This window comes from Mycteria americana, chromosome 25 (genome assembly GCF_035582795.1).
Source record: "Mycteria americana isolate JAX WOST 10 ecotype Jacksonville Zoo and Gardens chromosome 25, USCA_MyAme_1.0, whole genome shotgun sequence".
NCBI classification, from domain to species: domain Eukaryota; kingdom Metazoa; phylum Chordata; class Aves; order Ciconiiformes; family Ciconiidae; genus Mycteria; species Mycteria americana.
This window is the reverse complement of record NC_134389.1, coordinates 3797058-3819306: the sequence shown is the minus strand read 5'-3', so window position 1 is coordinate 3819306 and position 22249 is coordinate 3797058. Positions and strand designations below refer to the sequence as shown.

General features: G+C 58.8%; 2 protein-coding genes across 6 annotated transcripts; both read right to left on the bottom strand.

Annotated features, from left to right (window-relative positions):
* Positions 1-3565: 3565 nt before the first annotated feature.
* Positions 3566-12820, bottom strand: LOC142420755 (sperm-associated antigen 4 protein-like). Of its 5 annotated transcripts, none has more exons than XM_075524968.1 (12): positions 12338-12820; positions 9848-9954; positions 9515-9599; positions 8662-8746; positions 8002-8063; positions 7758-7798; positions 7407-7503; positions 6755-6839; positions 6069-6181; positions 5303-5470; positions 4851-4940; positions 3566-4044 (listed from the first exon to the last, which is right to left on the bottom strand). In XM_075524968.1, exons 1-12 carry the CDS (start codon positions 12572-12574, stop codon positions 3913-3915), a joined length of 1302 nt encoding a protein of 433 aa, XP_075381083.1. In that variant the 5' UTR covers positions 12575-12820; the 3' UTR covers positions 3566-3912. The 5 variants fall into 5 exon arrangements, with proteins under 5 accessions (XP_075381083.1, XP_075381085.1, XP_075381088.1 ...); XM_075524970.1 differs by having other exon boundaries at positions 3905-4044; positions 12244-12482; XM_075524973.1 differs by having other exon boundaries at positions 3905-4044; positions 8662-8729; positions 12338-12481.
* A 17-nt stretch (positions 12821-12837) lies between these two features.
* Positions 12838-18810, bottom strand: LOC142420756 (sperm-associated antigen 4 protein-like). Its single transcript, XM_075524974.1, has 9 exons — positions 18779-18810; positions 17926-18010; positions 17022-17062; positions 16671-16767; positions 16019-16103; positions 15333-15445; positions 14567-14734; positions 14115-14204; positions 12838-13308 (listed from the first exon to the last, which is right to left on the bottom strand). The coding sequence occupies exons 1-9, from the start codon at positions 18799-18801 to the stop codon at positions 13177-13179; spliced, it is 834 nt and encodes a 277-aa protein (XP_075381089.1). The 5' UTR covers positions 18802-18810; the 3' UTR covers positions 12838-13176.
* Between the last annotated feature and the right edge of the window lie 3439 nt (positions 18811-22249).

The following is a 22249-nucleotide window of genomic DNA, read 5'->3' as shown; positions in this document are numbered from 1 at the left end:
TGTAGCTGGTTCTCACTGTCTCCTGGAACTACATTCACTGCCGTACAGGCACTCACGCTCTGCACTTGCTTAGCTTCGTCACGGAGCAACACTGTGTATCTCAGTCTCACAGAGCCCTTCTGACAAATACTAATCGTCCGGCGATTGTGCCCACACGAAAGGTGCCAGCACTGAAAGGTGGGGCTGGTCCTCACTGTCTCCTGGAACTGCATTCACTGCCGCACAGACACTCGCACTCTGCGCTTGAAAAGCTTCGCCTGTGTACGTCGACGCACATGCTCTCCACAGGGAGACAAGGGCACCTGCTGCATGGCAAGCAAGGCCGAAGACCATCCCTGGGCAAAGAAACCAGAGAAAAGTTAGGCCTGTGTCTTGAGGTCTCTTCTCCAGGATGCCCAGCCACGCGTGTTTTGGCTCCCTGCGGGGAGGCGACACCGAGCCCTATGCCCTCCCTCCCTGGGGCGAAGAGCAGGGCAGCCTGCACTTCTCCTGCCACTTGCGACGTTTGGCCAGAGCTCTGGCACAGCGCAGCTCTCCGACTTCACCCCCGAGGACTTCAGAGCAAGCAGCAGTGCTAACTCACTTGCAGCTTCTGTGGCCTTCTTGCGCCACTTTGCAGGCCCTTGACCGGCTGAGCTGGGAGTTGACCGCAAAAAGCGTGCCACCAGCTCCACCTCCGTGCAGAGGCTCCTGTAGGAGGAACAAGAGAAATGCTTGTTGCCCACCGTCCCCACGCTGTGTGAGCCGAGGCCCTTGCCAGAGGTCGGCCTCGGGAAGCCTCCCAGGGGACATGCCAGTTGCAGCGAGAGAGGGCAGCACAGCTGGGCGGCTGCCAGGGGTCCCCCCTCTCCTTTCCCCATCCTTTGCTTCACAGGCCTGCAGTGGGAGAAGAGGAAGCAAGCTGGCAGCAGCAGGCCCTGCTACCACCCCAACCTGACACCCCAGGCAGGAGCAGCCCACTTCATACCTACTCGTCTGGCAGCGGCTCGGGCCTGCTGCCTCCCCTGCCGGCTCTCGGTCGGCCGTGTTCCCCAAGGAGCCTTTTGAGGCCCCTTGGCATCTTCTCCGGGGTGCCTTTCTCCTCGCCATCTCTGGGCAAAGGCAGGCTCCTCGCTCAGCTCCTCCGCCTCAGCCCCAGCAGTGTGGCCTGTCCAGGCAAAAACAGCTCCAGCAGCAGCCCCACGCTGCCCTCCAGCAGGAGCGCGCCTGCCCGGGGCAACAGCCACACGGCAGCTGTGGGCTCCTTCCCCGCGCGCCACAGGGCTGTGTGGGCGGCCGGCTCTGACCTCACAGTCACATGGCTCTGACGTCACAATGGGGCTCCCCAGGGCTGAGCAGGGCGGGGAGACCCTGTGGGGGCTCCCCTGGGGCAACAAGGCGGCCGCCCACCCGGGCACAAACGGAGCCTCGACAGAGAGTAGCGAGATCTAGAACGGGCATGTTCAGGGGGTGAGGAATGGGGTTTCCGACAGGCCCGTCAGACAGGCTCCCCACACCCATTTTATGAAATTATGGGTTAATCAACAAACAGACAGCCTGGTTGCTGGGAAGGTGCTGGACCAAATTGTTCCTCCGCTCCTCTGGCCCCCACTATTGGGAAAGTAATGGAGAAGCTCCCGACCCCCGGCCCTGGGAGCCCCAAAGAGCTGCCCCAAGGATTGTTGGTCGACCCGCAACCCCCGCCTGCAGGCTGCCCAGTAGCCATGTCAGCGGGCACTCCCCGCCCTCCCCCCGGTGGACCTTCTTGCGCACCCCGCTTTGGAGACAAATCTTCTACACCGTAGAATCATAGAATCATAGAATCATTAAGGTTGGAAAAGACCTCTAAGATCATCTAGTCCAACCGTCAACCCAACATCTCCATGCCTACTAAACCATGTCCCCGAGGTGCCACGTCCACAGGTTTTTTGAACTCCTCCAGGGATGGTGACTCCACCACCTCTCTGGGCAGCCTGTTCCAATGCTTGACCACGCTTTGAGTAAAGACATTTTTCCTAATATCCAATCTAAACCTCTCCTGACGCAACCTGAGGCCATTTCCTCTCGTCCTACCGCTAGTTACGTGGGAGTAGAGACTGACCCCACCCTGCTACAACCTCCTTTCAGGTAGTTGTAGAGAGCGATAAGGTCTCCCCTCAGCCTCCGCTTCTCCAGACTAAACAATCCCAGGTCCCTCAGCCGCTCCTCAAAAGACTTGTTCTCCAGACCCTTCACCAGCTTCGTTGCCCTTCTCTGGACACGCTCCAGCCCCTCAATGTCTCTCTTGTGGTGAGGGGCCCAAAACTGAACACAGCATTCGAGGTGCGGCCTCACCAGTGCCGAGTACAGGGGCACGATCACTTCCCTACTCCTGCTGGCCGCACTATTCCTGACGCAAGCCAGGATGCTGTTGGCTTTCTTGGCCACCTGGGCGCACTGCCGGCTCACGTTCAGCCGGCTGTCAGCCAGCACCCCCAGGTCCTTTTCCGCCAGGCAGCTTTCCAGCCACTCCTCCGCAAGCCTGTAGCGTTGCATGGCGTTGTTGTGACCAAAGTGCAGGACCCGGCACTTGGCCTTGTTAAACCTCATACAATTGACCTCGGCCCATCGATCCAGCCTGTCCAGATCCCTCTGCAGAGCCTTCCTACCCTCGAGCAGATCGACGCTCCCGCCCAATTTGGGGTCACCTGCAAACTTACTGAGGGCGCACTCAATCCCCTCATCCAGCTCATTGATAAAGATATTAAACAAGACTGGCCCCAAAACTGAGCCCTGGGGAACACCGCTTGTGACCGGCCGCCAACTGGATTTAACTCCGTTCACCACAGCTCTCTGGGCTCGGCCATCCAGCCAGTTTTTTACCCAGCGAAGAGTACACCCGCCTAAGCCATGAGCTGCCAGCTTCTCTAGGAGAACGCTGTGGGAGACAGTGTCAAAGGCTTTACTAAAGTCCAGGTAGAAAACATCTACAGCCTTTCCCTCATCCACTACGCAGGTCACCTGGTCGTAGAAGGAGATCAGGTTGGTCAAGCAGGACCTGCCTTTCGTGAACCCATGCTGGCTGGGCCTGAACCCCTGGCTGGCCTGCACATGCCTGTTGAGCGCACTCAAGGTGAACCGCTGCATAATTTTCCCCGGCGCCGAGGTCAGGCCGGCAGGCCTGTAGTTCCCCGGATCCTCCTTCCGGCCCTTCTTGTCGATGGGCGTCACACTGGCAAGCCTCTGGGACCTCCCCTGTTAACCAGGACCGCTGATAAATGATGGAGAGTGGCTTGGCAAGCTCCTCCGCCCGCTCTCTCAGTACTCTCGGGTGGATCCCATCCGGCCCCATAGACTTGTGAGTGTCCAGGTGGCGTAGCAGGTCGCTAACTGCTTCCTCCTGGATTACGGGGGGTTTATTCTGCTCTCCGTCCCTGTCTTCCAGCTCAGGGGGCTGAATACCCTGGGGATAACTGGCCTGACTATTAAAGACTGAGGCAAAGAAGGCATTAAGTACCTCAGCCTTTTCCTCATCCTTGGTGGCAATGTTCCCCCCCGCATCCAATAAAGGAGGGAGAGTCTCCTTGGCTCTCCTTTTGTTGTTAATGTATTTGTAAAAACATTTTTTATTATCTCTTACAGCAGTGGCCAGCTTGAGTTCTAGCTGGGCTTTTGCCTTTCTAATTTCCTCTCTGCATGACTTGACGAGACCCCTGTACTCTTCTTGGGTTGCCTGCCCCTTCTTCCAAAACTGGTAAACTCTCCTTTTTCTTCCTGAGTCCCAGCAAAAGATCCTTGTTCAGCCAGGCCGGTCGTCTTCCCCGCCGGTTCGTCTTACGGCACATGGGGACAGCCTGCTCCTGCGCCTGAACCGATCTGAACTGCCTCATCATTGCTTTTTTCCCCCTCCTTTTCTTCTTTTTGTTTTTTTGTCCTTCTTTTTCTTCTCTGGTTTCAGTCGACGCTTTCTGGTTTTGCCATCTTCCCGTGAACCTGCACTCGATAAATGCAGGTGTACGCTGGGTTTCCCCAGTTGCTCTTCACAAGAAGTTTGATATATGAAAAGGCTCTGGGAAGCGGCGCGTTCTGTGAAGAAAAGAGGGAAAAGGAAACGGAGGTGTTAAGAGCGACGGTGCAATCAACGTATCTCCCGCTGCTAGCCCTGCTCCTGCTCAGGAACAAGCTCCCAAAAGTGGGTGGGAGCGGCTGTGGACATCTAGGCTCACTGCTGGTACCCGGCCTGCTGGGGAGGCTGGGGACACGGGAAGGGGGAAGGCACCTGGCATTCTCTGCATGCCGGCCCGGCTGGGGCTGCGTCTCCCTTCCCTCTGCCCCTTTCTCTCTGCTGCTTGCTCTGTGCCAACGGAGAGGCCAGGGAGGCGCTCCTGTACGTGGGGCAGCTGGTGTGCAACGCCCCCAAGCTCCCGCTGTCTGCTCTGCCTGCCTTCCTCCTGGCAGGCGCGAGAGCAACCGGGAGAGAAGGGGCAGGCTACGCTGGGAGGAGAGGACGCTGTCCAGCCTGCCAGCAGGCCACAGGATGGAGCAATGGTGCTGCCCGACGGCTTTCGCCACCAGGCGTCCCTGTTTCTCCACGGCACAAAGACAGTCGCTTTGGTGGAGTGGCCGTGTGTGCAGCTGGCTCTGCTGAAGGCAGTGGCTGGAGCCAAGGGTCTCTCAGGACTCGTGCTCCCTCGGGCGTGACCCTGCCCTTGCTATCCTTTTGCTACCAGCACCGCATGCTGCTACTCAGCCCTCCCAACCCCGCCAGGTCTCTCTCGGCGGTGGTCCGGGCCCCTGCGCCCAGGGAGAAAGCATTCACGCTCTTCCTGCCACGGACTTGCAGGCAAACCTGTTTTGCTCCCTGGCATCTTGCCCCCGCGCGTGGACCGTACCTTCAGAGGGAAGGTCTGAATGGCCTCTTTTGCCACGTTGTACATGAACGTCCCAAGGAGAGCTTCCTCTTCCCCGTCCGCATCCAGTCCCTCAGGGGCAAAGCACAAGCAGAGCAGCTCAGACTCGTCCCGACAAAGAGGGAACGTACGCGCTGGGTCAGCCCTGTTATCTACCCAGCCTCTCCTGGGGCTCTAGCAGTAGTCTAGCACTGGTTAGGGTGGAGCTCAGTCGCTGCCTTGAGTTTTGGTCAAGAACCCTGAGGTGCTCTGGCCAGAATAAGTCTTGAGAGGCATGAAATCTCTACAGCCCTTCGAGTATCCCGCTAGGGCACTGCGGTGCTCAGGAGAGAGCAGGACACAAACCTCAGAGGACGCACAAAAGCAAGCAAGTCCCTGTCATGGCTTTCCCCCAGGGCCAGATGCCAGCCACAAGCCCCCAGCAAGAGACTTACAAAGACAGCGACGTCTCTGGGGGCGCTGATGACAGTCCCAGATGGAGAGACGTCTTTGGAGATGTGCTGCACACTGACGGCAGTCAGATGGACTCGTGCCGGCAACCTGATGACCACCTGGCCTTGATGCCCTTGGAGGGGCCAGCAGTTTCCTGGGGAAACATCCGGCTGCAACCAGAACGCGAGAGCAAGGAAGTGTGAGAGAGCATCGGGGCCGACACAACTGCTCATGCAGCTTGAAGCATAGGCGCCGGTGCGTCTGTGGGGTCTGTTTCAGCTCGAAAATGAGGCGGGTGTGAGGAAATGGACAGAAGCAGAGGGCCGCCTTCCCTGCCTGACAAAGGGGGCTCTCAGTTACTATGGAAAAGAGGAGAATACCGGTCATGCAACCACCCTAGTCAGGGCCTTACAGAAACACCTCTCTGCCCAGTGGCGCTGCAGGGCACCTCCTGCCTCCCACCCCCGAAAAGGCGCTGTTAGGGATGAGTGTGGAAACGGGGTCACCAGGGAGAAAGTCTTTCACCCAGCTGTGACAGAGGACTGTGGGCAAGATGCAGCAGTTCAGCTCAGTTCAGCTCTCTTCCCCTGCTGAGGGCAACCACTGATTTCTAGCAAGCCCAGCCCTGTGTTCGAGCTTTGGTTTCAGGAACCTGAGCAACACTGTGGGCTTGAGCAGTACCACTGGACTGAGGGGAGAGCCCCTGAGGTCGGTCCCCGACTCCACAGGAAGGAAGGAAACCAGCACCGCTGATTTCTGCTACGATACCTGCAAAATAGTATCAGGAGGGTTGGCAGTGCGAAAGAACCATAAAACCCTGCAGATCCACTCCTTTTTGCAGTCGTAGGTCTCGGAAGTTCTCTGCATGTCAATGGTGGCACCTGTAAGGAAGGGAGAGCAGATGACTGCAAGAGGCCACAGACTAGGAGGACTTGGCGGTGCTCCGACACTATTTCTGACGCTGCCGGCCGGCTCCACATCTGTCAGTCCCGTCCTCATCACCACGCTGGTGGGGGTGCCCAGCGGCGCAGGGCAATGACGGCATCCATGTGCCTGGTGACTGCTTCTCTCACAGCGCCACGAGGAGGTGGTCTGAGGGTGCTGGGAGACAGCAGGCGCCCATGTGAATGACAGCAGACCAAAGCTGAGGGCTTGCTGCGTGTGGGCAGCAAAGGATGACCCAGCCGTTCCCTTTCCAAATGCAGCGGAGAGGAAGAGAGCCCCTCCGTCGGCACAGGAACGCGTGCGGGGGCAGCACCAGAGGCACCCGCGCAGAGGCCGAGGGCAGGACTGGGAGGGAGGCTGAGAGAACCACTCCGCCACAGCCTTGCTCTTGGACCCCATGAAGCATTTAAGCTCCCCCACTTTGGAGAGCAGCGCCTGGAGCACAGCCTCCTTTGGGGAGTGCTGCAGACAAGCACAGGGCAAGGAGACTGGGCTGCTTGTGTCCATACCAGAGCTTTTCAGGGCCCAGTCAGACGTCTTGACGTAGACTTCCGAAGCCATATCGGACACGGCCTGGTTCACTTCCCAAACTTCCTGGGAAAGCCATGAAAGAACAGAGAAAAGGACCACTTCAGCGTGGCTACTAGCGCCCGGAGAAGCAAAGAGTCAGCGTCAGAAACGCAAGGCAAGCCTTGTCCACAGAGCTGAGAGACTCTCAGCTGCTGACGTGAGCCACGAGGACTGAGGACCACTATCTGTGGCCACGGCCATGGCCCTGAGGTGGGTTGACGAGGGTCCCCACACCCTCGTCCCTACCCGCCACGCTCTCCAGGTCAGCTGGGAGACGGGCTAAGGCCCTGCCAGCAATGGCTGGCCCCGTGAGCGTGCCTGGGTCTCACCACTGCCTCAGGGGCCCGGCCAGAGCAGCCAGAGGCACCAGCATGCAAACGGAAGGATGTCGGGAGTCCTCCGCTGCCTGAAGCGGCCCGGCTAAACTGGGCCCGGAGGAGGGCCCTCTGTGCAGCGCAGAAGCTCGCCCAGCAAGCCCCTGGCAAAGGCTGGCTTGCCACGGTCAGCCGTCTGAGCCCACCACTGATCCCAAGGAGTGCTTTCTCAGGGGTTCTGCCCAGCCAAGCCTCCTTCCCCAAAATGCAGCGTCACCTTCTTCCCACTCCTGATTTCCGCCGTCAGTTGAGCCACCTCCTGCAGCAGAAGCTGCATCTTTTGGGTTTGCTCCGCCAGCAAAGCGCGCGAGCTCCTGCAGGAAGAGGAAAGCAGATCTTGTCAGAGAGCCGCCCATCCCCTCTGGGGAGCATCTGAGCTCAGCAAGGAGCAGAGACACACGTGCTTTCCCTGCTTCGCGAGTGCTTGCCTTCCTCACCAGGTTGAGCAAAAGGCAAAGGCAGGAGGGAAGGACGGGAGCCCTGGCTGTTAGGAAAACGAGTGCAGGTAGCACGAGGTCGGCTGACGCTTCTGCACAGACCCAGTTCCAGCTCAGGAAACACCTCTTACCTCAGGATCTTCAGTTGTGCTGCAGACGCACATGTCAGCTCCTGAAAGGGAAAAACGCTCCGTTAGAGAATCTACCACCAGAGCTGCCGGGGCTTCCCAGGAGAGGCTTCCCTAGGAAGACACGGCAAAAGCTGCTGCTTCTTTGGGTCACCCTGCGTGGAAGCAGAAGAGCCCGTGTGATTTATGCAGCCACTGTCGGCAACGCTCCCTTGCAGGAGGTGCCTGTCCCACAAGAGGCACCGACCTCTATCAGTCCCTTTGCCCGCGTTGTCCACACCGGCAGTGAGGTCCCGCAGTAAACACCAGCTGCAATTCACATCACCAAGAGACAGTTATTGGAGTAGGGTTGCCAGCGATCCCTGCAGTCGCGCTGTCTCCTCCCTGTTGCCTCGGGGGTGGGGCAGCAGGTTAGCTCAGGAGGTGGGGAACGTGGGGTGGAGAGAGGGGACGCGCCTCTGACCGGGAGCCATCACCCCAGGTGTCAGGGGACTGCGCAGCCGTGAGCTTCAGGTGTGCTCGGTGCCCCGGAACGAGTCCCCATTTCCCCTCACTGCTTCAGGCTGCTGGGGCTGCTTGGGCTAGGAGAGGTACCTCTCCATCGGTCCCCCTGCACGGCCCCTCTGGGAATCCCCAGTTGAGGCTGGGAAATACATGGGGCCTTCTCTCACAGACCTGCAGACTAAGCAAGCCATTTGGTCCCCTGGCCAGAGCAGCAGCATGGCTGGCAGACTAACACCTCTTACTGGTAGTGCAAAAGCAAGTCCCAGTCAAGGACATACTCAGGAAGCACTTGGGCCACGGGAGTTTCCACAGGTACGCGCCAAAAAGGAAAGCTGGCCAGCTGAAAGCTGGCATCCAGCACAGCCAGGCTGGCGCTTTCAGATGTTTGCTCACGCAAACTCACCAAGAGCCAGTGGGAGCAACAAGAAGACGACTTCCAAGAACCTCTTCTTCTGCAGGGCCATCTTTTGCCTGAAAAAGAGGGAGTCCTGTGGCTGTCAATGAGCCAACTCTTGGGCAAACCCCTTCACAGGTGCATTTCCCTTTTCAGGCTGAAAAGCCACCATTTGGGAAGCCTGCTGCTGACAGAGAGCTCACACAGCAGCGCCCAGGAGGAACACGGTTTCTGTCCACACCGCTCAACACTGCCGGCAGCTCTTCCCCAAAGGAAGAGCTCCAGGAGCACCTTCCGAACGGGAATGAAAAGAATCCCGGGAAGTAAAGAGGTCGAGCAAATGAAGACTGCTTTTCAGCAGTCTTTCTGGCGTGGACCTTGCTCCCTCTTTGGCTGTGAGAACGGGCTGAGAAAGCAGGCCCGTTCTCACTTGTGATCACACAGATCTCTCTTAGGGGTGTTTCTCCGCACAGCTGGGAAGCGCCGGAGCCTTGTCCGGCTTTCCTCCCAGAGCCCTCCCCGACCGGTGCTGTCTCTTGCCAGAGCTGGGGAAAACCCTTCCCCTGCGGAGGCTTGGCTCTGCACCCGAGCGTCTGGCTACGCGGCAGTCTGTCCTACCACAGCCAAAGTTTGGGCATCCGGCAAATCAAATGCACGGGAGTGAGACTACCGAGGGGCTTTGCCCTTGGTTCTCCCTGAGAACGGCCACAGCACGAGCAGCACCCGAGCTTCGCCGCCTGAGTGGCGCTGGGCAGCGCTGGGCAGCTGGCTGGGGAACACCCCGGGCTCTCCCCTTTGCTTGCACTCGCCCTCGGACATCCCCCTTCTCGCCCCGTCCACAGCAGAAACATGTAGTACGTACGTGGTGAAGACGCACATGCTCATCAGATGTCTCCACAGGGAGACAAGGGCACCTGCTGCATGGCAAGCAAGGCCGAAGACCGTCCCTGGGCAAAGAAACCAGAGAAAAGTTAGGCCTGTGTCTTGAGGTCTCTTCTCCAGGATGCCCAGCCACGCGTGTTTTGGCTCCCTGCGGGGAGGCGACACCGAGCCCTATGCCCTCCCTCCCTGGGGCGAAGAGCAGGGCAGCCTGCACTTCTCCTGCCACTTGCGACGTTTGGCCAGAGCTCTGGCACAGCGCAGCTCTCCGACTTCACCCCCGAGGACTTCAGAGCAAGCAGCAGTGCTAACTCACTTGCAGCTTCTGTGGCCTTCTTGCGCCACTTTGCAGGCCCTTGACCGGCTGAGCTGGGAGTTGACCGCAAAAAGCGTGCCACCAGCTCCACCTCCGTGCAGAGGCTCCTGTAGGAGGAACAAGAGAAATGCTTGTTGCCCACCGTCCCCACGCTGTGTGAGCCGAGGCCCTTGCCAGAGGTCGGCCTCGGGAAGCCTCCCAGGGGATATGCCAGTTGCAGCAAGAGAGGGCAGCACAGCTGGGCGGCTGCCAGGGGTCCCCCCTCTCCTTTCCCCATCCTTTGCTTCACAGGCCTGCAGTGGGAGAAGAGGAAGCAAGCTGGCAGCAGCAGGCCCTGCTACCACCCCAACCTGACACCCCAGGCAGGAGCAGCCCACTTCGTACCTACTCGTCTGGCAGCGGCTCGGGCCTGCTGCCTCCCCTGCCGGCTCTCGGTCGGCCGTGTTCCCCAAGGAGCCTTTTGAGGCCCCTTGGCATCTTCTCCGGGGTGCCTTTCTCCTCGCCATCTCTGGGCAAAGGCAGGCTCCTCGCTCAGCTCCTCCGCCTCAGCCCCAGCAGTGTGGCCTGTCCAGGCAAAAACAGCTCCAGCAGCAGCCCCACGCTGCCCTCCAGCAGGAGCGCGCCTGCCCGGGGCAACAGCCACACGGCAGCTGTGGGCTCCTTCCCCGCGCGCCACAGGGCTGTGTGGGCGGCCGGCTCTGACCTCACAGTCACATGGCTCTGACGTCACAATGGGGCTCCCCAGGACTGAGCAGGGCGGGGAGACCCTGTGGGGGCTCCCCTGGGGCAACAAGGCGGCCGCCCACCCGGGCACAAACGGAGCCTCGACAGAGAGTAGCGAGATCTAGAACGGGCATGTTCAGGGGGTGAGGAATGGGGTTTCCGACAGGCCCGTCAGACAGGCTCCCCACACCCATTTTATGAAATTATGGGTTAATCAACAAACAGACAGCCTGGTTGCTGGGAAGGTGCTGGACCAAATTGTTCCTCCGCTCCTCTGGCCCCCACTATTGGGAAAGTAATGGAGAAGCTCCCGACCCCCGGCCCTGGGAGCCCCAAAGAGCTGCCCCAAGGATTGTTGGTCGACCCGCAACCCCCGCCTGCAGGCTGCCCAGTAGCCATGTCAGCGGGCACTCCCCGCCCTCCCCCCGGTGGACCTTCTTGCGCACCCCGCTTTGGAGACAAATCTTCTACACCGTAGAATCATAGAATCATAGAATCATTAAGGTTGGAAAAGACCTCTAAGATCATCTAGTCCAACCGTCAACCCAACATCTCCATGCCTACTAAACCATGTCCCCGAGGTGCCACGTCCACAGGTTTTTTGAACTCCTCCAGGGATGGTGACTCCACCACCTCTCTGGGCAGCCTGTTCCAATGCTTGACCACGCTTTGAGTAAAGACATTTTTCCTAATATCCAATCTAAACCTCTCCTGACGCAACCTGAGGCCATTTCCTCTCGTCCTACCACTAGTTACGTGGGAGTAGAGACTGACCCCACCCTGCTACAACCTCCTTTCAGGTAGTTGTAGAGAGCGATAAGGTCTCCCCTCAGCCTCCGCTTCTCCAGACTAAACAATCCCAGGTCCCTCAGCCGCTCCTCAAAAGACTTGTTCTCCAGACCCTTCACCAGCTTCGTTGCCCTTCTCTGGACACGCTCCAGCCCCTCAATGTCTCTCTTGTGGTGAGGGGCCCAAAACTGAACACAGCATTCGAGGTGCGGCCTCACCAGTGCCGAGTACAGGGGCACGATCACTTCCCTACTCCTGCTGGCCGCACTATTCCTGACGCAAGCCAGGATGCTGTTGGCTTTCTTGGCCACCTGGGCGCACTGCCGGCTCACGTTCAGCCGGCTGTCAGCCAGCACCCCCAGGTCCTTTTCCGCCAGGCAGCTTTCCAGCCACTCCTCCGCAAGCCTGTAGCGTTGCATGGCGTTGTTGTGACCAAAGTGCAGGACCCGGCACTTGGCCTTGTTAAACCTCATACAATTGACCTCGGCCCATCGATCCAGCCTGTCCAGATCCCTCTGCAGAGCCTTCCTACCCTCGAGCAGATCGACGCTCCCGCCCAATTTGGGGTCACCTGCAAACTTACTGAGGGCGCACTCAATCCCCTCATCCAGCTCATTGATAAAGATATTAAACAAGACTGGCCCCAAAACTGAGCCCTGGGGAACACCGCTTGTGACCGGCCGCCAACTGGATTTAACTCCGTTCACCACAGCTCTCTGGGCTCGGCCATCCAGCCAGTTTTTTACCCAGCGAAGAGTACACCCGCCTAAGCCATGAGCTGCCAGCTTCTCTAGGAGAACGCTGTGGGAGACAGTGTCAAAGGCTTTACTAAAGTCCAGGTAGAAAACATCTACAGCCTTTCCCTCATCCACTACGCAGGTCACCTGGTCGTAGAAGGAGATCAGGTTGGTCAAGCAGGACCTGCCTTTCGTGAACCCATGCTGGCTGGGCCTGAACCCCTGGCTGGCCTGCACATGCCTGTTGAGCGCACTCAAGGTGAACCGCTGCATAATTTTCCCCGGCGCCGAGGTCAGGCCGGCAGGCCTGTAGTTCCCCGGATCCTCCTTCCGGCCCTTCTTGTCGATGGGCGTCACACTGGCAAGCCTCTGGGACCTCCCCTGTTAACCAGGACCGCTGATAAATGATGGAGAGTGGCTTGGCAAGCTCCTCCGCCCGCTCTCTCAGTACTCTCGGGTGGATCCCATCCGGCCCCATAGACTTGTGAGTGTCCAGGTGGCGTAGCAGGTCGCTAACTGCTTCCTCCTGGATTACGGGGGGTTTATTCTGCTCTCCGTCCCTGTCTTCCAGCTCAGGGGGCTGAATACCCTGGGGATAACTGGCCTGACTATTAAAGACTGAGGCAAAGAAGGCATTAAGTACCTCAGCCTTTTCCTCATCCTTGGTGGCAATGTTCCCCCCCGCATCCAATAAAGGAGGGAGAGTCTCCTTGGCTCTCCTTTTGTTGTTAATGTATTTGTAAAAACATTTTTTATTATCTCTTACAGCAGTGGCCAGCTTGAGTTCTAGCTGGGCTTTTGCCTTTCTAATTTCCTCTCTGCATGACTTGACGAGACCCCTGTACTCTTCTTGGGTTGCCTGCCCCTTCTTCCAAAACTGGTAAACTCTCCTTTTTCTTCCTGAGTCCCAGCAAAAGATCCTTGTTCAGCCAGGCCGGTCGTCTTCCCCGCCGGTTCGTCTTACGGCACATGGGGACAGCCTGCTCCTGCGCCTGAACCGATCTGAACTGCCTCATCATTGCTTTTTTCCCCCTCCTTTTCTTCTTTTTGTTTTTTTGTCCTTCTTTTTCTTCTCTGGTTTCAGTCGACGCTTTCTGGTTTTGCCATCTTCCCGTGAACCTGCACTCGATAAATGCAGGTGTACGCTGGGTTTCCCCAGTTGCTCTTCACAAGAAGTTTGATATATGAAAAGGCTCTGGGAAGCGGCGCGTTCTGTGAAGAAAAGAGGGAAAAGGAAACGGAGGTGTTAAGAGCGACGGTGCAATCAACGTATCTCCCGCTGCTAGCCCTGCTCCTGCTCAGGAACAAGCTCCCAAAAGTGGGTGGGAGCGGCTGTGGACATCTAGGCTCACTGCTGGTACCCGGCCTGCTGGGGAGGCTGGGGACACGGGAAGGGGGAAGGCACCTGGCATTCTCTGCATGCCGGCCCGGCTGGGGCTGCGTCTCCCTTCCCTCTGCCCCTTTCTCTCTGCTGCTTGCTCTGTGCCAACGGAGAGGCCAGGGAGGCGCTCCTGTACGTGGGGCAGCTGGTGTGCAACGCCCCCAAGCTCCCGCTGTCTGCTCTGCCTGCCTTCCTCCTGGCAGGCGCGAGAGCAACCGGGAGAGAAGGGGCAGGCTACGCTGGGAGGAGAGGACGCTGTCCAGCCTGCCAGCAGGCCACAGGATGGAGCAATGGTGCTGCCCGACGGCTTTCGCCACCAGGCGTCCCTGTTTCTCCACGGCACAAAGACAGTCGCTTTGGTGGAGTGGCCGTGTGTGCAGCTGGCTCTGCTGAAGGCAGTGGCTGGAGCCAAGGGTCTCTCAGGACTCGTGCTCCCTCGGGCGTGACCCTGCCCTTGCTATCCTTTTGCTACCAGCACCGCATGCTGCTACTCAGCCCTCCCAACCCCGCCAGGTCTCTCTCGGCGGTGGTCCGGGCCCCTGCGCCCAGGGAGAAAGCATTCACGCTCTTCCTGCCACGGACTTGCAGGCAAACCTGTTTTGCTCCCTGGCATCTTGCCCCCGCGCGTGGACCGTACCTTCAGAGGGAAGGTCTGAATGGCCTCTTTTGCCACGTTGTACATGAACGTCCCAAGGAGAGCTTCCTCTTCCCCGTCCGCATCCAGTCCCTCAGGGGCAAAGCACAAGCAGAGCAGCTCAGACTCGTCCCGACAAAGAGGGAACGTACGCGCTGGGTCAGCCCTGTTATCTACCCAGCCTCTCCTGGGGCTCTAGCAGTAGTCTAGCACTGGTTAGGGTGGAGCTCAGTCGCTGCCTTGAGTTTTGGTCAAGAACCCTGAGGTGCTCTGGCCAGAATAAGTCTTGAGAGGCATGAAATCTCTACAGCCCTTCGAGTATCCCGCTAGGGCACTGCGGTGCTCAGGAGAGAGCAGGACACAAACCTCAGAGGACGCACAAAAGCAAGCAAGTCCCTGTCATGGCTTTCCCCCAGGGCCAGATGCCAGCCACAAGCCCCCAGCAAGAGACTTACAAAGACAGCGACGTCTCTGGGGGCGCTGATGACAGTCCCAGATGGAGAGACGTCTTTGGAGATGTGCTGCACACTGACGGCAGTCAGATGGACTCGTGCCGGCAACCTGATGACCACCTGGCCTTGATGCCCTTGGAGGGGCCAGCAGTTTCCTGGGGAAACATCCGGCTGCAACCAGAACGCGAGAGCAAGGAAGTGTGAGAGAGCATCGGGGCCGACACAACTGCTCATGCAGCTTGAAGCATAGGCGCCGGTGCGTCTGTGGGGTCTGTTTCAGCTCGAAAATGAGGCGGGTGTGAGGAAATGGACAGAAGCAGAGGGCCGCCTTCCCTGCCTGACAAAGGGGGCTCTCAGTTACTATGGAAAAGAGGAGAATACCGGTCATGCAACCACCCTAGTCAGGGCCTTACAGAAACACCTCTCTGCCCAGTGGCGCTGCAGGGCACCTCCTGCCTCCCACCCCCGAAAAGGCGCTGTTAGGGATGAGTGTGGAAACGGGGTCACCAGGGAGAAAGTCTTTCACCCAGCTGTGACAGAGGACTGTGGGCAAGATGCAGCAGTTCAGCTCAGTTCAGCTCTCTTCCCCTGCTGAGGGCAACCACTGATTTCTAGCAAGCCCAGCCCTGTGTTCGAGCTTTGGTTTCAGGAACCTGAGCAACACTGTGGGCTTGAGCAGTACCACTGGACTGAGGGGAGAGCCCCTGAGGTCGGTCCCCGACTCCACAGGAAGGAAGGAAACCAGCACCGCTGATTTCTGCTACGATACCTGCAAAATAGTATCAGGAGGGTTGGCAGTGCGAAAGAACCATAAAACCCTGCAGATCCACTCCTTTTTGCAGTCGTAGGTCTCGGAAGTTCTCTGCATGTCAATGGTGGCACCTGTAAGGAAGGGAGAGCAGATGACTGCAAGAGGCCACAGACTAGGAGGACTTGGCGGTGCTCCGACACTATTTCTGACGCTGCCGGCCGGCTCCACATCTGTCAGTCCCGTCCTCATCACCACGCTGGTGGGGGTGCCCAGCGGCGCAGGGCAATGACGGCATCCATGTGCCTGGTGACTGCTTCTCTCACAGCGCCACGAGGAGGTGGTCTGAGGGTGCTGGGAGACAGCAGGCGCCCATGTGAATGACAGCAGACCAAAGCTGAGGGCTTGCTGCGTGTGGGCAGCAAAGGATGACCCAGCCGTTCCCTTTCCAAATGCAGCGGAGAGGAAGAGAGCCCCTCCGTCGGCACAGGAACGCGTGCGGGGGCAGCACCAGAGGCACCCGCGCAGAGGCCGAGGGCAGGACTGGGAGGGAGGCTGAGAGAACCACTCCGCCACAGCCTTGCTCTTGGACCCCATGAAGCATTTAAGCTCCCCCACTTTGGAGAGCAGCGCCTGGAGCACAGCCTCCTTTGGGGAGTGCTGCAGACAAGCACAGGGCAAGGAGACTGGGCTGCTTGTGTCCATACCAGAGCTTTTCAGGGCCCAGTCAGACGTCTTGACGTAGACTTCCGAAGCCATATCGGACACGGCCTGGTTCACTTCCCAAACTTCCTGGGAAAGCCATGAAAGAACAGAGAAAAGGACCACTTCAGCGTGGCTACTAGCGCCCGGAGAAGCAAAGAGTCAGCGTCAGAAACGCAAGGCAAGCCTTGTCCACAGAGCTGAGAGACTCTCAGCTGCTGACGTGAGCCACGAGGACTGAGGACCACTATCTGTGGCCACGGCCATGGCCCTGAGGTGGGTTGACGAGGGTCCCCACACCCTCGTCCCCACCCGCCACGCTCTCCAGGTCAGCTGGGAGACGGGCTAAGGCCCTGCCAGCAATGGCTGGCCCCGTGAGCGTGCCTGGGTCTCACCACTGCCTCAGGGGCCCGGCCAGAGCAGCCAGAGGCACCAGCATGCAAACGGAAGGATGTCGGGAGTCCTCCGCTGCCTGAAGCGGCCCGGCTAAACTGGGCCCGGAGGAGGGCCCTCTGTGCAGCGCAGAAGCTCGCCCAGCAAGCCCCTGGCAAAGGCTGGCTTGCCACGGTCAGCCGTCTGAGCCCACCACTGATCCCAAGGAGTGCTTTCTCAGGGGTTCTGCCCAGCCAAGCCTCCTTCCCCAAAATGCAGCGTCACCTTCTTCCCACTCCTGATTTCCGCCGTCAGTTGAGCCACCTCCTGCAGCAGAAGCTGCATCTTTTGGGTTTGCTCCGCCAGCAAAGCGCGCGAGCTCCTGCAGGAAGAGGAAAGCAGATCTTGTCAGAGAGCCGCCCATCCCCTCTGGGGAGCATCTGAGCTCAGCAAGGAGCAGAGACACACGTGCTTTCCCTGCTTCGCGAGTGCTTGCCTTCCTCACCAGGTTGAGCAAAAGGCAAAGGCAGGAGGGAAGGACGGGAGCCCTGGCTGTTAGGAAAACGAGTGCAGGTAGCACGAGGTCGGCTGACGCTTCTGCACAGACCCAGTTCCAGCTCAGGAAACACCTCTTACCTCAGGATCTTCAGTTGTGCTGCAGACGCACATGTCAGCTCCTGAAAGGGAAAAACGCTCCGTTAGAGAATCTACCACCAGAGCTGCCGGGGCTTCCCAGGAGAGGCTTCCCTAGGAAGACACGGCAAAAGCTGCTGCTTCTTTGGGTCACCCTGCGTGGAAGCAGAAGAGCCCGTGTGATTTATGCAGCCACTGTCGGCAACGCTCCCTTGCAGGAGGTGCCTGTCCCACAAGAGGCACCGACCTCTATCAGTCCCTTTGCCCACGTTGTCCACACCGGCAGTGAGGTCCCGCAGTAAACACCAGCTGCAATTCACATCACCAAGAGACAGTTATTGGAGTAGGGTTGCCAGCGATCCCTGCAGTCGCGCTGTCTCCTCCCTGTTGCCTCGGGGGTGGGGCAGCAGGTTAGCTCAGGAGGTGGGGAACGTGGGGTGGAGAGAGGGGACGCGCCTCTGACCGGGAGCCATCACCCCAGGTGTCAGGGGACTGCGCAGCCGTGAGCTTCAGGTGTGCTCGGTGCCCCGGAACGAGTCCCCATTTCCCCTCACTGCTTCAGGCTGCTGGGGCTGCTTGGGCTAGGAGAGGTACCTCTCCATCGGTCCCCCTGCACGGCCCCTCTGGGAATCCCCAGTTGAGGCTGGGAAATACATGGGGCCTTCTCTCACAGACCTGCAGACTAAGCAAGCCATTTGGTCCCCTGGCCAGAGCAGCAGCATGGCTGGCAGACTAACACCTCTTACTGGTAGTGCAAAAGCAAGTCCCAGTCAAGGACATACTCAGGAAGCACTTGGGCCACAGGAGTTTCCACAGGTACGCGCCAAAAAGGAAAGCTGGCCAGCTGAAAGCTGGCATCCAGCACAGCCAGGCTGGCGCTTTCAGATGTTTGCTCACGCAAACTCACCAAGAGCCAGTGGGAGCAACAAGAAGACGACTTCCAAGAACCTCTTCTTCTGCAGGGCCATCTTTTGCCTGAAAAAGAGGGAGTCCTGTGGCTGTCAATGAGCCAACTCTTGGGCAAACCCCTTCACAGGTGCATTTCCCTTTTCAGGCTGAAAAGCCACCATTTGGGAAGCCTGCTGCTGACAGAGAGCTCACACAGCAGCGCCCAGGAGGAACACGGTTTCTGTCCACACCGCTCAACACTGCCGGCAGCTCTTCCCCAAAGGAAGAGCTCCAGGAGCACCTTCCGAACGGGAATGAAAAGAATCCCGGGAAGTAAAGAGGTCGAGCAAATGAAGACTGCTTTTCAGCAGTCTTTCTGGCGTGGACCTTGCTCCCTCTTTGGCTGTGAGAACGGGCTGAGAAAGCAGGCCCGTTCTCACTTGTGATCACACAGATCTCTCTTAGGGGTGTTTCTCCGCACAGCTGGGAAGCGCCGGAGCCTTGTCCGGCTTTCCTCCCAGAGCCCTCCCCGACCGGTGCTGTCTCTTGCCAGAGCTGGGGAAAACCCTTCCCCTGCGGAGGCTTAGCTCTGCACCCGAGCGTCTGGCTACGCGGCAGTCTGTCCTACCACAGCCAAAGTTTGGGCATCCGGCAAATCAAATGCACGGGAGTGAGACTACCGAGGGGCTTTGCCCTTGGTTCTCCCTGAGAACGGCCACAGCACGAGCAGCACCCGAGCTTCGCCGCCTGAGTGGCGCTGGGCAGCGCTGGGCAGCTGGCTGGGGAACACCCCGGGCTCTCCCCTTTGCTTGCACTCGCCCTCGGACATCCCCCTTCTCGCCCCGTCCACAGCAGAAACATGTAGTACGTACGTGGTGAAGACGCACATGCTCATCAGATGTCTCCACAGGGAGACAAGGGCACCTGCTGCATGGCAAGCAAGGCCGAAGACCGTCCCTGGGCAAAGAAACCAGAGAAAAGTTAGGCCTGTGTCTTGAGGTCTCTTCTCCAGGATGCCCAGCCACGCGTGTTTTGGCTCCCTGCGGGGAGGCGACACCGAGCCCTATGCCCTCCTCCTGGGCGCTGCAGAGCTGGCATATCTCCCTGGAGGCTTCGCCGAGGGCCGAGCCTCTGGCAAGGGCTCTCGGCTCACACAGCGTGGGGACGGTGGGCAACATGCAGTTCTCTTGGTTCCTGCCTAGCAGGAGCCTCTGCACGGAGGTGGAGCTGGTGGCACGCTTTTTGCGGTCAATCTCAGCTGGGAGTTGACCGCAAAAAGCGTGCCACCAGCTCCACCTCCGTGCAGAGGCTCCTGTAGGAGGAACAAGAGAAATGCTTGTTGCCCACCGTCCCCACGCTGTGTGAGCCGAGGCCCTTGCCAGAGGTCGGCCTCGGGAAGCCTCCCAGGGGATATGCCAGTTGCAGCGAGAGAGGGCAGCACAGCTGGGCGGCTGCCAGGGGTCCCCCCTCTCCTTTCCCCATCCTTTGCTTCACAGGCCTGCAGTGGGAGAAGAGGAAGCAAGCTGGCAGCAGCAGGCCCTGCTACCACCCCAACCTGACACCCCAGGCAGGAGCAGCCCACTTCGTACCTACTCGTCTGGCAGCGGCTCGGGCCTGCTGCCTCCCCTGCCGGCTCTCGGTCGGCCGTGTTCCCCAAGGAGCCTTTTGAGGCCCCTTGGCATCTTCTCCGGGGTGCCTTTCTCCTCGCCATCTCTGGGCAAAGGCAGGCTCCTCGCTCAGCTCCTCCGCCTCAGCCCCAGCAGTGTGGCCTGTCCAGGCAAAAACAGCTCCAGCAGCAGCCCCACGCTGCCCTCCAGCAGGAGCGCGCCTGCCCGGGGCAACAGCCACACGGCAGCTGTGGGCTCCTTCCCCGCGCGCCACAGGGCTGTGTGGGCGGCCGGCTCTGACCTCACAGTCACATGGCTCTGACGTCACAATGGGGCTCCCCAGGGCTGAGCAGGGCGGGGAGACCCTGTGGGGGCTCCCCTGGGGCAACAAGGCGGCCGCCCACCCGGGCACAAACGGAGCCTCGACAGAGAGTAGCGAGATCTAGAACGGGCATGTTCAGGGGGTGAGGAATGGGGTTTCCGACAGGCCCGTCAGACAGGCTCCCCACACCCATTTTATGAAATTATGGGTTAATCAACAAACAGACAGCCTGGTTGCTGGGAAGGTGCTGGACCAAATTGTTCCTCCGCTCCTCTGGCCCCCACTATTGGGAAAGTAACGGAGAAGCTCCCGACCCCCGGCCCTGGGAGCCCCAAAGAGCTGCCCCAAGGATTGTTGGTCGACCCGCAACCCCCGCCTGCAGGCTGCCCAGTAGCCATGTCAGCGGGCACTCCCCGCCCTCCCCCCGGTGGACCTTCTTGCGCACCCCACTTTGGAGACAAATCTTCTACACCGTAGAATCATAGAATCATAGAATCATTAAGGTTGGAAAAGACCTCTAAGATCATCTAGTCCAACCGTCAACCCAACATCTCCATGCCTACTAAACCATGTCCCCGAGGTGCCACGTCCACAGGTTTTTTGAACTCCTCCAGGGATGGTGACTCCACCACCTCTCTGGGCAGCCTGTTCCAATGCTTGACCACGCTTTGAGTAAAGACATTTTTCCTAATATCCAATCTAAACCTCTCCTGACGCAACCTGAGGCCATTTCCTCTCGTCCTACCGCTAGTTACGTGGGAGTAGAGACTGACCCCACCCTGCTACAACCTCCTTTCAGGTAGTTGTAGAGAGCGATAAGGTCTCCCCTCAGCCTCCGCTTCTCCAGACTAAACAATCCCAGGTCCCTCAGCCGCTCCTCAAAAGACTTGTTCTCCAGACCCTTCACCAGCTTCGTTGCCCTTCTCTGGACACGCTCCAGCCCCTCAATGTCTCTCTTGTGGTGAGGGGCCCAAAACTGAACACAGCATTCGAGGTGCGGCCTCACCAGTGCCGAGTACAGGGGCACGATCACTTCCCTACTCCTGCTGGCCGCACTATTCCTGACGCAAGCCAGGATGCTGTTGGCTTTCTTGGCCACCTGGGCGCACTGCCGGCTCACGTTCAGCCGGCTGTCAGCCAGCACCCCCAGGTCCTTTTCCGCCAGGCAGCTTTCCAGCCACTCCTCCGCAAGCCTGTAGCGTTGCATGGCGTTGTTGTGACCAAAGTGCAGGACCCGGCACTTGGCCTTGTTAAACCTCATACAATTGACCTCGGCCCATCGATCCAGCCTGTCCAGATCCCTCTGCAGAGCCTTCCTACCCTCGAGCAGATCGACGCTCCCGCCCAATTTGGGGTCACCTGCAAACTTACTGAGGGCGCACTCAATCCCCTCATCCAGCTCATTGATAAAGATATTAAACAAGACTGGCCCCAAAACTGAGCCCTGGGGAACACCGCTTGTGACCGGCCGCCAACTGGATTTAACTCCGTTCACCACAGCTCTCTGGGCTCGGCCATCCAGCCAGTTTTTTACCCAGCGAAGAGTACACCCGCCTAAGCCATGAGCTGCCAGCTTCTCTAGGAGAACGCTGTGGGAGACAGTGTCAAAGGCTTTACTAAAGTCCAGGTAGAAAACATCTACAGCCTTTCCCTCATCCACTACGCAGGTCACCTGGTCGTAGAAGGAGATCAGGTTGGTCAAGCAGGACCTGCCTTTCGTGAACCCATGCTGGCTGGGCCTGAACCCCTGGCTGGCCTGCACATGCCTGTTGAGCGCACTCAAGGTGAACCGCTGCATAATTTTCCCCGGCGCCGAGGTCAGGCCGGCAGGCCTGTAGTTCCCCGGATCCTCCTTCCGGCCCTTCTTGTCGATGGGCGTCACACTGGCAAGCCTCTGGGACCTCCCCTGTTAACCAGGACCGCTGATAAATGATGGAGAGTGGCTTGGCAAGCTCCTCCGCCCGCTCTCTCAGTACTCTCGGGTGGATCCCATCCGGCCCCATAGACTTGTGAGTGTCCAGGTGGCGTAGCAGGTCGCTAACTGCTTCCTCCTGGATTACGGGGGGTTTATTCTGCTCTCCGTCCCTGTCTTCCAGCTCAGGGGGCTGAATACCCTGGGGATAACTGGCCTGACTATTAAAGACTGAGGCAAAGAAGGCATTAAGTACCTCAGCCTTTTCCTCATCCTTGGTGGCAATGTTCCCCCCCGCATCCAATAAAGGAGGGAGAGTCTCCTTGGCTCTCCTTTTGTTGTTAATGTATTTGTAAAAACATTTTTTATTATCTCTTACAGCAGTGGCCAGCTTGAGTTCTAGCTGGGCTTTTGCCTTTCTAATTTCCTCTCTGCATGACTTGACGAGACCCCTGTACTCTTCTTGGGTTGCCTGCCCCTTCTTCCAAAACTGGTAAACTCT